Source organism: Pantherophis guttatus, chromosome 2, assembly GCF_059756535.1.
Source record: "Pantherophis guttatus breed Tessera chromosome 2, ASM5975653v1, whole genome shotgun sequence".
Lineage (NCBI taxonomy): Eukaryota > Metazoa > Chordata > Lepidosauria > Squamata > Colubridae > Pantherophis > Pantherophis guttatus.
In genome coordinates, this window is record NC_142064.1 from 291,545,170 (window position 1) to 291,558,271 (window position 13,102).

Here is a 13,102-nt window from a genome sequence, read left to right on the forward strand (position 1 = left end):
GACTTTTAGCAAGAAAATTGAAGGAGCAGATTTTAAAGCTGCAATTTGGTATTTTTACATTTTTATTTTTATAGCCCATCCCAAACCTCCTTATTTACAAGACTGCAAAAGTGAAGATTTTGGGGTTCCAATTTGGCCAGACTGGAGTTGCTGGAGATTTTAATTGGATCAGAAAAGGTATTTTTTTCCCCTTTTAAATACCTCCCAAGGGACACAACTTTCTCCCTCGGCCCTTCCAGGAATCCAATTTAATACACAAATAGAGACCTCTTGATTTGAAACAGCAGGAGGACAAAGTACATTTTATCTGCCCCACATCATGTCATTCAAGATTTCTTTTTGATATCAAGCTTGATGCCTAATGTAGTAAAATAGGACACAGATATAAATCAGAGTTTCTTGTAAAAATCAAATCCAGAAAGCACCCACAGGCAGACTGATTCAGCAGGATTCATTAAGTTCTTTATATACATATATATAATTTTGGGGAGAATTGAGGGAAGGTTGAGAGCCTCTCTTGGTGGCCGGAGAAAAGCTTTGGCCTCTTGGGGGAAGGAGACGCCCGGATCTCTCCGGAGAGAAAAGTCGGCTCAGAAGGAAAAAAAAAATAAAGAGAAAATTCCCCCAAAGAGACTCAAGAAACATCCGATGATTTCAGGTCTCCTAAACTGGAGCCGCACCAACAATTTGCTCTAAATACATGGAATTTAATAAATATTCCTGTTCTTTTAATAAAGAAGAGAATTATTGGCCTCTTGTCTGAAGTATTTTCATGGAAGTAAAAATAATACTTTTGATGAAGAAGAAATTATACGAATCACAATGAAATTCAGGATCACTATTTTGCATTTATAATAAAAATGCATTTTATTTATGTGGATGAAGCTTGTGAGGAGCTAAAGAAAGAAACAATCCAGAGATTTAGGTCCTGTCCCTGAACCAGGGAGGGAGGAAGGGAGGAAGGGAGGAGGGAAGGGAGGAAAAGAGGAGGGGAGGATGGGCTTTGGAGTCTTTGGGCAGCTGATGAGGCTCCTTTCCCTGAAGGGAAAATCCCCCCAGAGACCCCCAAAAGGAGGGAGGAGGGAGGGAGGCCCTGAGAGGCCCACAAAAGAGACACACTCACAACACCAACACAATTGGCACTTGGGGAACTTTCGGAGGTTATGAAAAAATCACTAGATAAATGAATAAAAGTGAAAGTGAAATCTCTATGTTCAATATTATTGGAATGAGAATTATTTCAAGTACTGTGCCAGATGACAAGAATGTTGGCCTGTTTGTAGGGGAAAAATGAACTTTAAATTTCATCCAGAAACAAATTAAACAGGTGAATATTATTATCTCCACGAAAATGTTTTGGAAATGGAAATGTTTTAAATTATGGGCCAAATCTTATTTAATTATTTTAAACTTATTTTAACTTTTGTGCACAAATGTTTTATTTTTGGCTGTCCGAAAGGAGAAGGGCGGTATAGAAATTTGAATAATAAATAAATAAATAAATATCCTCTTTGGTAGGAAAAACATTTCCAAATGCATCTTATGTGGCAGCTGAAAATCCTCCCAGGCTTGCAGGGAAGAATTTAGGAGTGAAAATGAGTTTTGCCTCCTGACTGAATATGTCGTAAGTGTGGAAAAGGGTCATAAGTCATTTTTTTTTCACTGCTGTTGGAACTTTCAAAGCTCACTAAACGAATGGTTGTTAAGTGAAGAAGTGCCTGCATTGAGCAGGAGAGAGAGAGACCCCCCAAAAGAAACATATCTGGATGGATTTTCTTGGGGAGGGGAATGGATCGAAGGGATCCCAGATTCCAGGCAGGAGGAGAGTTTGGAGCCTGGGAAGAAGATTTTGTCCATCTGAGAGTGCAGAATAAATAAATAAATAAATAAATAAATAAATAAATAAATAAATAAGGAGCAAAACCTCCATCTGGGAGGATCCCAAGGAATGAAAGGAAAGGAAAGGAAAGGGGGGTCCTGGTGTCCCCCTCCCAGGGAAGAGCCCCCCCCTCCCTCCCTCCCAGACTCACCTCTCCGGCCAATCATTTGCTCCTCCACCTTGGCCGCCTGGTAGCTGTACACCCCGTAGTTGTGCCGGCAGACGCGATCCACTTGGGCCTTCCGGTACTGCAGATCGACCTCATCCCTGTTCCACTTGTCCGCATCCCCCTTCCCAAACTCCGTGACGGCCACGAACTTCCCGAGGTCGCTGTCGAAGCGCACGAACTCCTGACGGTTGTAGACGTAGCTCTGCAGGAACCTCACCCGCTGCGTCCCGTTGAGGAAGCGGCACTCGGACTTCCACTGAGTAAGGATATAGGCTGCGAGGGGGAGGAAGAAAGCCGTCAGGAGGGACTCCAGGACCCATCGTTCCCAGCCGCTAGTAGAAGAGGGGGGGTCTACGCGGGAGGGGGGAGTTGCGGGAGTCCTTCAGAGAGAGACTGGCGGAAGACGCCCCCTGGAGGAGGGAAGGGGAACTCTGTCAGTCCCAGAGAGGAAGGGAGGCTTCCTGGGGGGTCTGGAGGGGGGAGGAAAGAGGGGGAGGGGTGGGAAAAGGCAGGCAGAAGCTCAACCGGTCCAGCGATCCCATTCAGTCTCTGCAGGGAAGGTTGGATCTCAAGGGGCAGGAAGGATGGGGGGGGCTGGAGGGAAAGTAGCTTCCATCCCCCCCACTCTCTCTTCCTTTGGGAGGGGATCTGGGGAGGGTCACAATGAGGACATCTAGACCGACTCTCCTGGGGTCTCCCAGCCCTTCAACCCCCACCTTCCCTCCATCTCTCCCCCCCTTTTCTTCTTCCCCCGAATCTTCAGTCCAGCTCCCTCCCTTTGGGTGACTCCTGATTCCTCTCCCCCTCCCCAAAAAGACCCTGCAGTGCAGCCCCCCAAAGAGCCTCCCAAAGGGAGGGTCTCCCGCCCCCTCCTCCTCCCTCACTTCCCCCTCCCCTCCAGGGGGATTATGGGGGTGACAGGAGTTCTGTGTCTCCTCCCCAAATTCAGAGCGCCCCCCAAGGCACCGAAGCCCCCCTCTTGCCTGACCTCCAAAGCCCCAAATCTGAGGAGAAAAAGTGAAGTTTCTGAAGAAGCCCAAAGACTTTTGCTCAAATGCCTCTTTTTTCCCTTCTGGGGATTCAGGACTGAAAATGCCTCAGTTTCCCTCTTTCGCTTTTCCTCCCCTTCCTCTTTCCCTGCAGCCCCCTCCCACCCAGGCACAGGAGAGCCTGCGACCCCCACCTGGCTACATGGGGGAAGGGTTAGGATTAGGGTCCCTCTCCGTCCTCCTGGGGGGGGGCTGTGGGGAGGAAGGGGGAGGAGACCACGCAGAGATCGAGGCTGGGGGAGGCTCCGGGGACCCATCGGCTTCCTTCCCCCTTCCCAGCCCCCTCCTCCCCCGCCCAGCCCCCTCCTTACCGGGGGTCTCCTCCCCCCCTTCGCTCCCGGGGATCCGGGCCAGCGCCCCCAGCAGCAGCATCAGGGGGAGCCCAGCCAAAGCCATGGAGGCTCCCCACAAGCGCCCCAAAGGGGGGAGAAAGACGCTCCCAGCCCCAGAGGAGGAATCGGAGGGTCTGGAGGGGGGGAGGAGTTTTCCTCGGACTTCGGAAGAGGGAGAGTCCAGAAAGAGCAGGAGGACCAATGGGAATCCTCCCTTCTGCAGCGTCATCGGTCTCCGGGCAGAGCCTCCCTTGACTTCGCCCGATGCAGGAGAGAGTTCTGCGCAGAGAGAGAATCGGAGAAAGTGGGGGAGGGGAATCCCTTCAGTCTTGGGGGGCTGCAATCTGGGGGGGTCTTTCATGCCAGCTCCGGAGGAGAATCTCCTCTTCCTTTTGCCCCCCCCCCAATTCTCCTCCAAACTCCCTTTCTCTGGGAGCCTGGACTGGAGGGGCGGACTAGATGCCCTTTGAGTTCCCACAGTGTCCAGAAGGAGCCTAAACTGGATCAGCCGAGAGTCCAGAAGGGCAAAGTGGATCCAGAGCTCGAGGGGTCCTTCGGGGCTCAGAATGGGAGGAGGGACCGCCAGCAGCTGCCCTGGATGACAAGGGGGGAGGGGCAGCTCCACAGCCAGCCAGGACTTGGGGGTCACACGCTCCCCCCAATCCGAAGAGAAGCCAGGAAAACCCTCAGCTGACAGTCCACGCAGGATCTGCAGGGATCCCTCCTAATCCAGCCAGATCCTCTCACGAGCCCCCCCCCCTTCACGGGGGAATCTCCGTAGGGATCTCTTGGCTTCACAAGAGAAAAGGGCGATTTCCTTCCTTGAAACACGTGTCTCCCTTGCTCAGAACGTCTGGATGGACGGGATCCTTCAGGTTTCCCTCCCCTGAACCCCGGTTGTGTAGGAATCTCCCTCTTCCTTCCTGTGGGTCGGGATCCCCCTTTTCCTTGCAAAGCAACCCCGGATGAAGATCCCGGAATGAAGTTCGGCCGTTTCTCCTCCGCTTCCCGCTCCTTTCCTCGGAGAACGTCCACATCTTCTCCCATAATGCACCACAATCTCTACTTTCAGCAGAAAAATATATAAAGTGACATTGTGGAATAAATTTTGCCATCTGATTGTGCAGATCCTGATGAGATTTGGATATTTTGGCTGTGGGACAGGAAGGCCCCTAAAACAAAAGGCTCCTTTTTATGATGTTTCATGAAGATTATAAGGGCATCAAATGGAAAATAAAAGTATTAGAGAAATGGGGAAGGGAAAGAAAGGGGAAGGAGAAGTGGGGGATAAAGGGCAAAAGGAAAAAAACTTCTTCCCAGCACAATAAAATAGAAAGTGAAATTGTACCCTCGGTTTTTATTTCTTTTCTAAGTAAATATTAACCATTTCTATAACAACAACTTAACTTAAATCCCAAAACTCCAGATTTCATTCTTTTCCTGCCTCAAGCACAAAGTCCAGACCATGGAACAGGAAGGCCCCTAAAACAAAAGGCTCCTTTTTATTATTTTTATTAAGATTATAAGAGCATAAAATAGAAAATAAAAGTAATAAGGAATTGGGAAAGGGAAAGGGAAAGAAAGGGGAAGGATAAAGGGCAAAAGGAAAAAAGAGAGGAAAAAAACTTCCCCAGCACAATAAAATACAAAGTGAAACTGAAGTCTCTGTTTTTATTTCCTCTCTAAGTAAATATTAACCATTTCTATAACAACAACTTAACTTAATCAGTAAATCCCAAAGTCCAGATCTCATTTTTTTTCTGCACAAAGTCCAGAATTGGCTTCCAGGTAGAAAAACAGCTGGAAATCTATTCTTTCCTCTGGTCAAAAAGTTTATTTTGCCATCTCTGCCAATCTTTTCATTCCATCACTTTGTCCATCCTGGGGATGGAGGTTTCTTTCCATTTTTGTATATAAGGAATTCTTGCTGCAGTCAGCATGTGCAGTAATAAAGTCATAAATTTATATTTCAAGTTCCTTGTCCAGGAATCCTGAAAGGAAACTTCTGGTTGTCAACAGACCCAGAGAGATAAATCACATTTACACCCCATTCAAAAAAGACAATAACAAAGCTCGGAAGGGAAGAGAAGGAGCCGCCTCCCCTCCAAGAGCCAACAGATAAGCAGGGATCAGCACCAGAGAAAGAGGAAGGCAGGAAACAAGAACTCCAATCGAGGCTCCATCCAGGAGGGAAAGACACCAACTCTGGCAGGGCCTAGAAACAGGCAGGAAACCCCCCTCGCCTTGGCCCTCAGGATCTTCCCTAGGGAGCCTCAACCCTCTCTAAGCGCTTGACAGAGTCAGCCTCTCCCCCCAACAATCTGGCTCCTCCTTTTACCCACCTCGGAAGAAGAGAAGTCTGAGTCGAGCCCTGAGCACCCTCAGGATCGAACTCCTGGCTGTGGGCAGAGTTTCCCTGGTGGACTAGATGCCCTTTGAGTTCCCGCAGTGCCCAGGGGGAATCCAGGCTGGGGCTGCGGAGACTCCAGGAGGGCAAAGAGGAGCCAGGCTCAATTTGGGGGGAGGGAGGGAGCCCCCAGCAGCACCTGGACTCTCCAAGGGGTGGGGATGAGCTGGTGACTGTGGACACACACACACACACACACACACACACACACACGCACACTGACCCCTCCCCACATTTCCTGGCCCCCAGGTGAAACCCCCAGGGAAGCCTCTGACTTTTGACCCCCTTCCTTCCTGGCCCAGGGGCTGCTGGAGGGGAGGTCTGACCCCCAGCGCTGTGGGGTTTAGGTCGGTTTGGGTTCCAGAATGGCTGCTGTTGAGCTCAATGGGGGCTGGGGGGGTGAATCAGAAGGGGGGGAAGAATCACCCCCTGAAGGGCTGCTGGAGTGGAGCCTGTCGGGGGTTCAGCCCAGAGTCTGGAGGGTCTCCGGCTGCTTCCTCTTTTATGGACAGTCCCAGCCTTTCTTCCCCCTCCCCCACAAGCAGGAGGGGGTGGGTGGGTATGTTGAAGCATGAATCAGACTCGTTCCCCCCCACTTGGGAAACTAATTAATTAGAGGTGAATGGATCTTGTTTTCCATGGTGTATACTCTCAAAGAAAGAAAACCCGAAGTATATATTCTAAGAAAACATTTTTGTTATAAAAGTAAAAAAACCTAGCTAACTACATTTTACCAGCAGTTTATCAGCAGATGGACAAAGGAAGAAGTAAATCAGGAAGTTAGAAAAGAAAGAATGTAGACATGCGCAGTGGTTCAAAAATCACAAGACAGTCTTATCTCAGAGATAAGGTTCTCTGGTAAGCTACCGTAATGTTCAGAATGGAAGCTCAGCTGGCAAATACAAATAACGCAGTGACAGGGTGGAAGGCTTGGGGGGGGGAGGGCCGATGGGGAGACTCAAAGGCTGAAGGGACCTTAGAGATCTTCTAGTCCAACCCCATGGCCTCCAGGGATGCAGCCCCCCTCCTCCCCTCACAATTCCAGGTGGGGGGCTGCTCCATTGATTCATTGGTTCTCAGGGTCAGGAAATCCCTCCTGATCCCTTCCAGGTCGGATCCCATTTTCCCTTCCAGGCTGATCCACCTTCTCTGGGCTTCGGCTTCTATCAGCTGAGGGGTGATCCCTGAAGATGCTGCCCCACTTCGCGATCTGCTTGTGAGATCCCAAGTGAGTGAGGGAGATCCTAAGGGCAGGAGTGGGAATCCAATCCCCTCCAGGAAGAGTTTCCCCCCACCCAGAGCCCAGCCAAGACCCCCCCGTCCCCCCTTCTCTTCCAGCCCAAGCCCAGAATTCAGGGAGGTTCCCCATCTGAGCAGTGGCTCTTCTCCGTCCCCCCCCCCCAATTCTCAGCCAAAGGGCCCTCAAGGCAGTTTTTCCTCCCTGGAAATTTTGAGGGCGTTTTTGTCCTTAATTCCCTCCAACTTTTGTACGTGTGTTTGTACAAAACATCTTTTGAAGAGAAATATCGTTTCCAAATAAATGCAGCTTTTCCCTCCTTTCCAAATCTCTGCCGTGATTCCACCTTTAAACTCCATAAATCTCACAAACATTTTATGTTATGAAGGAGTTTGTTCTGCTGTTTGTTCTTTGCCAGGGAACTCAACGTTTTGCCTGCAGGGATCGTGAGAGAAAAAAAGAGATTTTATGGGGAAAGGAATCAGTCCTGGGGCTCCCAAGTCCTAAGAATCAGCCTCTGAGATGAATTTAGTTCTTCTGGAGGGGAGTTGGAGGAAACATTTTCCCAAAAGAAGGAGAAGAAAATCCATATCCACGGATATGATGTGTCAGAGGATCTGAGCGGATTTTCTTCCTTGGAAAAGATTTCAGGATTATTTAGGAAGGATGGATGGAGGGACAGTGTATTAAACCGAAGAATAAATTCATAATTTATAGAACAACCTGGAATGTTAATAGAAATCCTGGGGACTTCAGGGATCCTATTTCCTCCACTATAGGATTACAGCCTTTTCACCATCACAGTCTGGAAATCTCCCCCCCCCCTCAAACTATCCCAAAAGGAGACCTTCTGTTTCTTCTTCTCCTCTTTCACTTCATCCATAGAAAACTTTTTTTCTAGTCTTTGCGGGAGATTCAGGTTCTGCTCAGTTACGCAAAGGCGGCTTAGAGAGATCCTGAATTCCGGATCCTGTTTCAAGAGCTTTGGGGGTCCAGAGGTGGCCTGGGTCCTTTCCAGGGATGGGGGGGCTGGAGGGGTCAAACTCCCCCCTGGCCCGGCACCAGCCTCAGCAGCCCAGAGCCAGGTCCCCCCCAGCAGCTGAAGTCCGCATCTGCCCCACAGTTGTGTATCTGACACAGCCACTCACACACAGTCAGCCCCAGATCCAGGCAGCCTCTGTGGGGCCTCCATCCCTCACCTGACCCAGGCAGAACCTCTGGGCCCCTTTCATGCTTCCCCCCCCCAAATATTGGGCTCTTCCCCGAATTCTCTCTCTCTCTCTCTCTCACACACACACACACACACACAGCAGCCCTTCCTTCTCCAGCCCCCAAGAGCTGCAGAGGCGCTTGGGCTTCGCTTCCCCAGCCTGAAGCTTTGGGCTCCTCCGAAGCGGAACTGAGGAACCGGCCAGGATCCAGCAGGCAACAAGCCTCCATTCTCCCTCAGGGACTCCCCTCCTCCTCCTCCTCCGCCCCATGGCTGAGTCTGCAGGTGGGGCAGCCACAAGGTCCTCTGCCCCATTGGAGGTGGCTGAAGGGGCCCTTCCTGACCCCCGAGGAGACCCTGGAGAGCCCAGGAAAGAAACCGATGGAGGGTTGGAGAAATGTCACTCAAAGGACCCACATTCTCCCCCTTGGGACCCTTTGTGGGGAGACCCTCCCTGCTCTCTGGGGAGGCTCTGATGGAGGAAGGAAGGGAGGGAAGAGAGGAAAAGGGGGGCCAGCATGGAGGGGGAGGGGCTCAGTGGCAGTGAGGGGGGGAGGACACTGTTCAGAGGACCTGGAGGAGGGGGATGGGGAGGGGTCTCCCCAGAAAAAGTCTATCCATGGGTGGCTAAACATCGACACCAACTTGAAGGCATGAAACCATCATCAAACAAGCTGATTAGAGGAGTTCTCCGGTCCTTTTCTCCCTCCGTTGAAGCAGATTAAAGAGAGTAGTCCTTGATTTACATCGGTTCATTTAGTGACCGTTTGACTTTGGGGTTGGGTGGCTTCTAATATATCCCCATGGCTCCATCCTTCTTTTCCCCCTTTTATGTTATCTGAAATGCATGGAAGGTTTTCGTCTTTCTTCTGTTGCTTTTCTAGAGCGGTTCGGTTATTTCTTACATATTGCACAATTTCACCTCCTCTTTTTTTAGGTCTGTTTCTTATTTATTTATTTATTTCATAAAACGGAAAGAAAGACAGAAATAGGAAATCAGGGGAAGGAGAAAAAGAGGGGAAAAGAAAGTCTGAGGTTCAAGGGGCAAAAAGGAAAAAAGGCTTTGACTTCCGGCTCTTTTCAGCACAGTAGAAGATTTTTTTAAAAAAACAACTTTTTGCTTTTACACCTTAATATGTCAGCAGCCATTTCTAGAAGGACAATTCAATCTAACGGACAAAAGCAAAGTCATTTTAGGTCTGTTTCCTTTGAACACTTTAAATGTGTTCAATTTAACAGCTGGGGAAGGAAAGTCTAGAATGATCCAGAACACCCCTTTGTGGCTGAGGGAGGGAGGGAGGGAGGGAGGGCTCCCGCCTGAGGGAATCTGCTCTCTGATTGGTTGCTGAGGGTGGAAAGGGGGCGTTTCCCTTTTTTCCCGCCTTTTTCTTCTGGGCGCCTTTGAGAAGGAGACAGATAATAATATGGAATAAGATGAAGTAAAAATTTGCATAAATAGTAAACAATAAGGAAGGATCGCTACGAAAGAGCTGTAAAAAGAGTATATAAATGTTGTATGTTTTGTTTTGTTTTACTGTTTCATAATAAAAATTATTTTTTTAAAAAGAAAAGAGCGCTGAGCTGTGGAGAGCGGGAAACTCCGGAGCCGAAGGAGGCTGAGGAGCGGCAGGGCCGGGATCGGAGTCAGCCGCGGGGAAAGGGAGGGAGGTGTGTGGTGCCGCTTCCCCCTACAAGCGCAGCGTCCGCCTGCCCGTCTCTCGGCGAGGAAACTTCCCAGCCGATCGCTTCGAAGTAGCCGAGCCTTTCCTGTGGAAGAGAAGCAGGCGGCCCCGGGGCTTGTGATTGATGGCCTCCGCATGGAGCTTTCGGCCGCCTCTCCCCAGAGCTCCGATGCATAGCAGCTGCCTGCTCCTCCCTCTCCGCCTCCCACCTGCCCTCAGCCTTGCCCCAAAGTTTGGGAAGCACCGGGGACAGTTTGTGCGCTGCGCTCGGGGCAGGAAAGCTCATGGCGAGCAGGCCAGCTGGCTCCTTCCCCAGAGAAGGGAGAGCGGCATGCAGCGGAAGTGGTCTCGGCCCCAACAGGGAAGCTCCAAATGCTTTCCAGCCAGCACGCCTCTTACCGCTTACCACGCTCTCCTCCGGTCTTCCTGGAGGCAGCTCGCTTCTCCTTCTCCTGGCTGAGAGGGGTGAGGGGGCACGCCGGAACCCAGAAGAAGAAAAGGAGCAGAGCTGCCCACTAGGCTGGGGCTCCCCTTCCACTCTGCGGCAGCGCATGTGGATCCCAGGCAGTGCAGCTTCGGGGCCTTTCCTTGCAGTGTCGATGACAAGGTAGGCAGGCAGGCGAGCGGGTACAGGGGAGCGACTGGGGCAGTGATCCTGGCTGGCAAGGGGGTGGATGTCCTGGGGCACGCATGTGCTCCGGCCAGCTAGTCTTATGTTTACTGGCACGCACGCGTGCGCGACAATCAGGACGATGTGCCAGAAACCCAGAAGAGGAATGGGTGTCGCCTTGCATGCCAGGTGAAATGGCTCTGCCTGCCACTTCCAGCACACGTGCCATAGGTTTGCCATCACAGACCTATACCGAATCTGAGCCCCAAAGAGGGAGGGAGGCGTTGGATGCCAAAATGGGGCAGGACCCTCCAGTTGTGAAGGAGGGAAATGGCTGAAATGGCTGGGTGAATGTAGGGGAGTCTCGGGTGCCCCCACAATTTCTCGCCACAAATACTCAGGGAGGACCGTGCCTGCTGCCATTCTGCTCCTCCAAAGGGGGCTTGAGGGGAAGCAGAGCAAGGGGGCCTCTGAGCAGAAAGGGGGGTCCTGCCCCTTCACCTCCCTGGATCTGCCCACCCTCCTCCTGAACCAGTTCTGGCTTCGGACCAAAAGTAGCCTGGATGGTGGATCCAGAGGCAGCGGAGGGAGGAGCCTCCTGCGGGGGCAGCAAAAAGGAAGAGGAGGAAGAGGAAGAGGAAGGGAGGATTCCAGGGTTTTCTTACATCTGAAGTTTATTCTTTTATAGCAAAGCGAAGGGAAGGGAAGTGAGTGGGAGGAAGAATAATGTAGATGAAGCTGCTGTGGGTTCAAAGCCAGGAGAGTTGAGGGGTCTGGAGTGACAGGTCCACCTAGCATCCCTGGGGACAGTCTAGATGGTCTCCACCCCTCCCTCACAAGAAAGGGAGGCCCTGAAAGGAAGCTGGGGTGTATATGTGTGTCTCAGCAGGAGAAGGTCCAGGCTGCCATCCTCCTCCTCCCCCCAAACTGCCACCTTCAGCCTCCATTTCTCACAGGTTGCAAACAGGACAAAGAGTCTTCAGCTGTTAAATAAAAAATATGCTTTTGCATCGGAGAGCAGGATTAATTCATCAGTGCTGTAGAAAAAGAGATGGGGAAGAAAATCAGAATATAAAGAGACACTTTTACTGTAAATAATAAATTCTTCTTCCCTTTCATCCCCCACCCCCAAGGCAGACCCACACTGCAGGGGGGTGGTTGACAGGCAGGGACACATAGAGAGAGAATCCGCCCATTTCAGGGAGGAAAAGGCTGGGATGCTTCATATGAAGAAAGAAGATGGGGCTACGATGGGGGTGGCAGCAAAGGGGGGAGCCTGGGCTCACTTGGCCAGAAATTGTGGGAATTCTCACAAGGAGAAGGGGGGTCAGGAAGAAGAGCCTGTCCAGGTTCCAACGAATGAACCCAAAGGAGTCTGCATGGGGTGCCAAGAAGGATTCTCTCGGACCGGAGGGTGGGGTGCAGTTCAGGGCGAAGTTTTGGAGGGAGTTCATTAAGTTGATAGTTTCATCTCAAGGACTCAGCTCCACCTCCCACCCGAGGACGAACGGAGGTAGAGAACGAGCGAACGCAATGACAGAACAATACCTGTTCATTATCAGCAATTTAGCTGGGCAGATCTCCTGCCATTTGCTGAAGTGGCCTACAATACCGCAGTGCATACTAGGGGTGAAATGTAAAATTTGTTACTGCAGGTTCTGTGGGCGTGGCTTGGTGGGGGGATGTGACTGGGTGGGCGTGGCCAACTTTTTTTTTTTTTTAAACTTTTCAAAGCATTTTTTTCTACAACCTCTTTGGCCGAAGAGGTTGCAGAAAAAAATGCTTGAAAAGCCTCTGCCAATCAGGCAACTCAGCTGGGATCTTCAGAGGCTTTTCAAAGCATTTTTTTAACCACCTCTTTGGCCAAAGAGGTTATTAAAAAATGCTTTGAAAAGTCTCTGATGATCCCAGCTGAGCCGCATGATCATCAGAGGCTTTTTAAAAAAACTTTTAAAAGCATTTTTTCGGCGGAAGAGGTTGTAGAAAAAATGCTTTTAAAAGTTTAAAAAAAAAGCCTCTGATGATCGTGCGGCTCAGCTGGACATGGGGGGGGGAGGGATTTTCGCTACCGGTTCTCCGAACCACCCACATTGCTACTGGATTGGGCGATCAGGTCTGAACTGGGAGCATTTCACCCCTGGTGTCACCCCTTTTGAAACAGCCACAGGGTGGAATTTGTCCCCATGCCTGAATACCCTCAGGAACCCCCCTCCACAGTGAGCCTAACAGAATGGGTGGGTTGCTTACAAAATCCGTGGGGGAATGTAAACATAGGGTGCTCCCTCCCCAAGGGAGGAATGGGAAGGAATGGCCCCCACCCTCCATTCCCTTTGGCAATTTCCCAAAACTTGGAAAAATTCTGGGCAAGATCTGTGTGCTTTTGTTTTTGATTGAAATACTTTTTAAGATCTCTGTAAAGAAACATTGCCCCAAATCCAAAAAACTGCTCTATCCACAATAAGGAGATATTGTTCAGGCAAGTTTTTTTTTTTTTTTAAAGGAACAATTAAGGAATTTTAAAAGCCAC

General features: G+C 50.4%; 1 protein-coding gene across 1 annotated transcript; it reads right to left on the reverse strand.

The window, feature by feature from the left end:
* Positions 1-326: 326 nt before the first annotated feature.
* On the reverse strand, positions 327-4,476 carry LOC148116157 (DLA class II histocompatibility antigen, DR-1 beta chain-like). The gene is made up of 4 exons (XM_087885406.1): positions 4,390-4,476; positions 3,037-3,052; positions 2,031-2,321; positions 327-358 (listed from the first exon to the last, which is right to left on the reverse strand). Exons 1-4 carry the CDS (start codon positions 4,474-4,476, stop codon positions 327-329), a joined length of 426 nt encoding a protein of 141 aa, XP_087741532.1.
* Positions 4,477-13,102: the final 8,626 nt, after the last annotated feature.

Excerpts from the sequence above, each read along its gene's own strand:
- LOC148116157 (XM_087885406.1), bottom strand. The coding sequence starts at position 4,476 with ATGGGAGAAGATGTGGACGTTCTCCGAGGAAAGGAGCGGGAAGCGGAG. Across the intron at positions 359-2,030 it reads GCAAATGATTGGCCGGAGAG|GCATCAAGCTTGATATCAAA; the intron begins GTGAGTCTGGGA and ends TTACTACATTAG.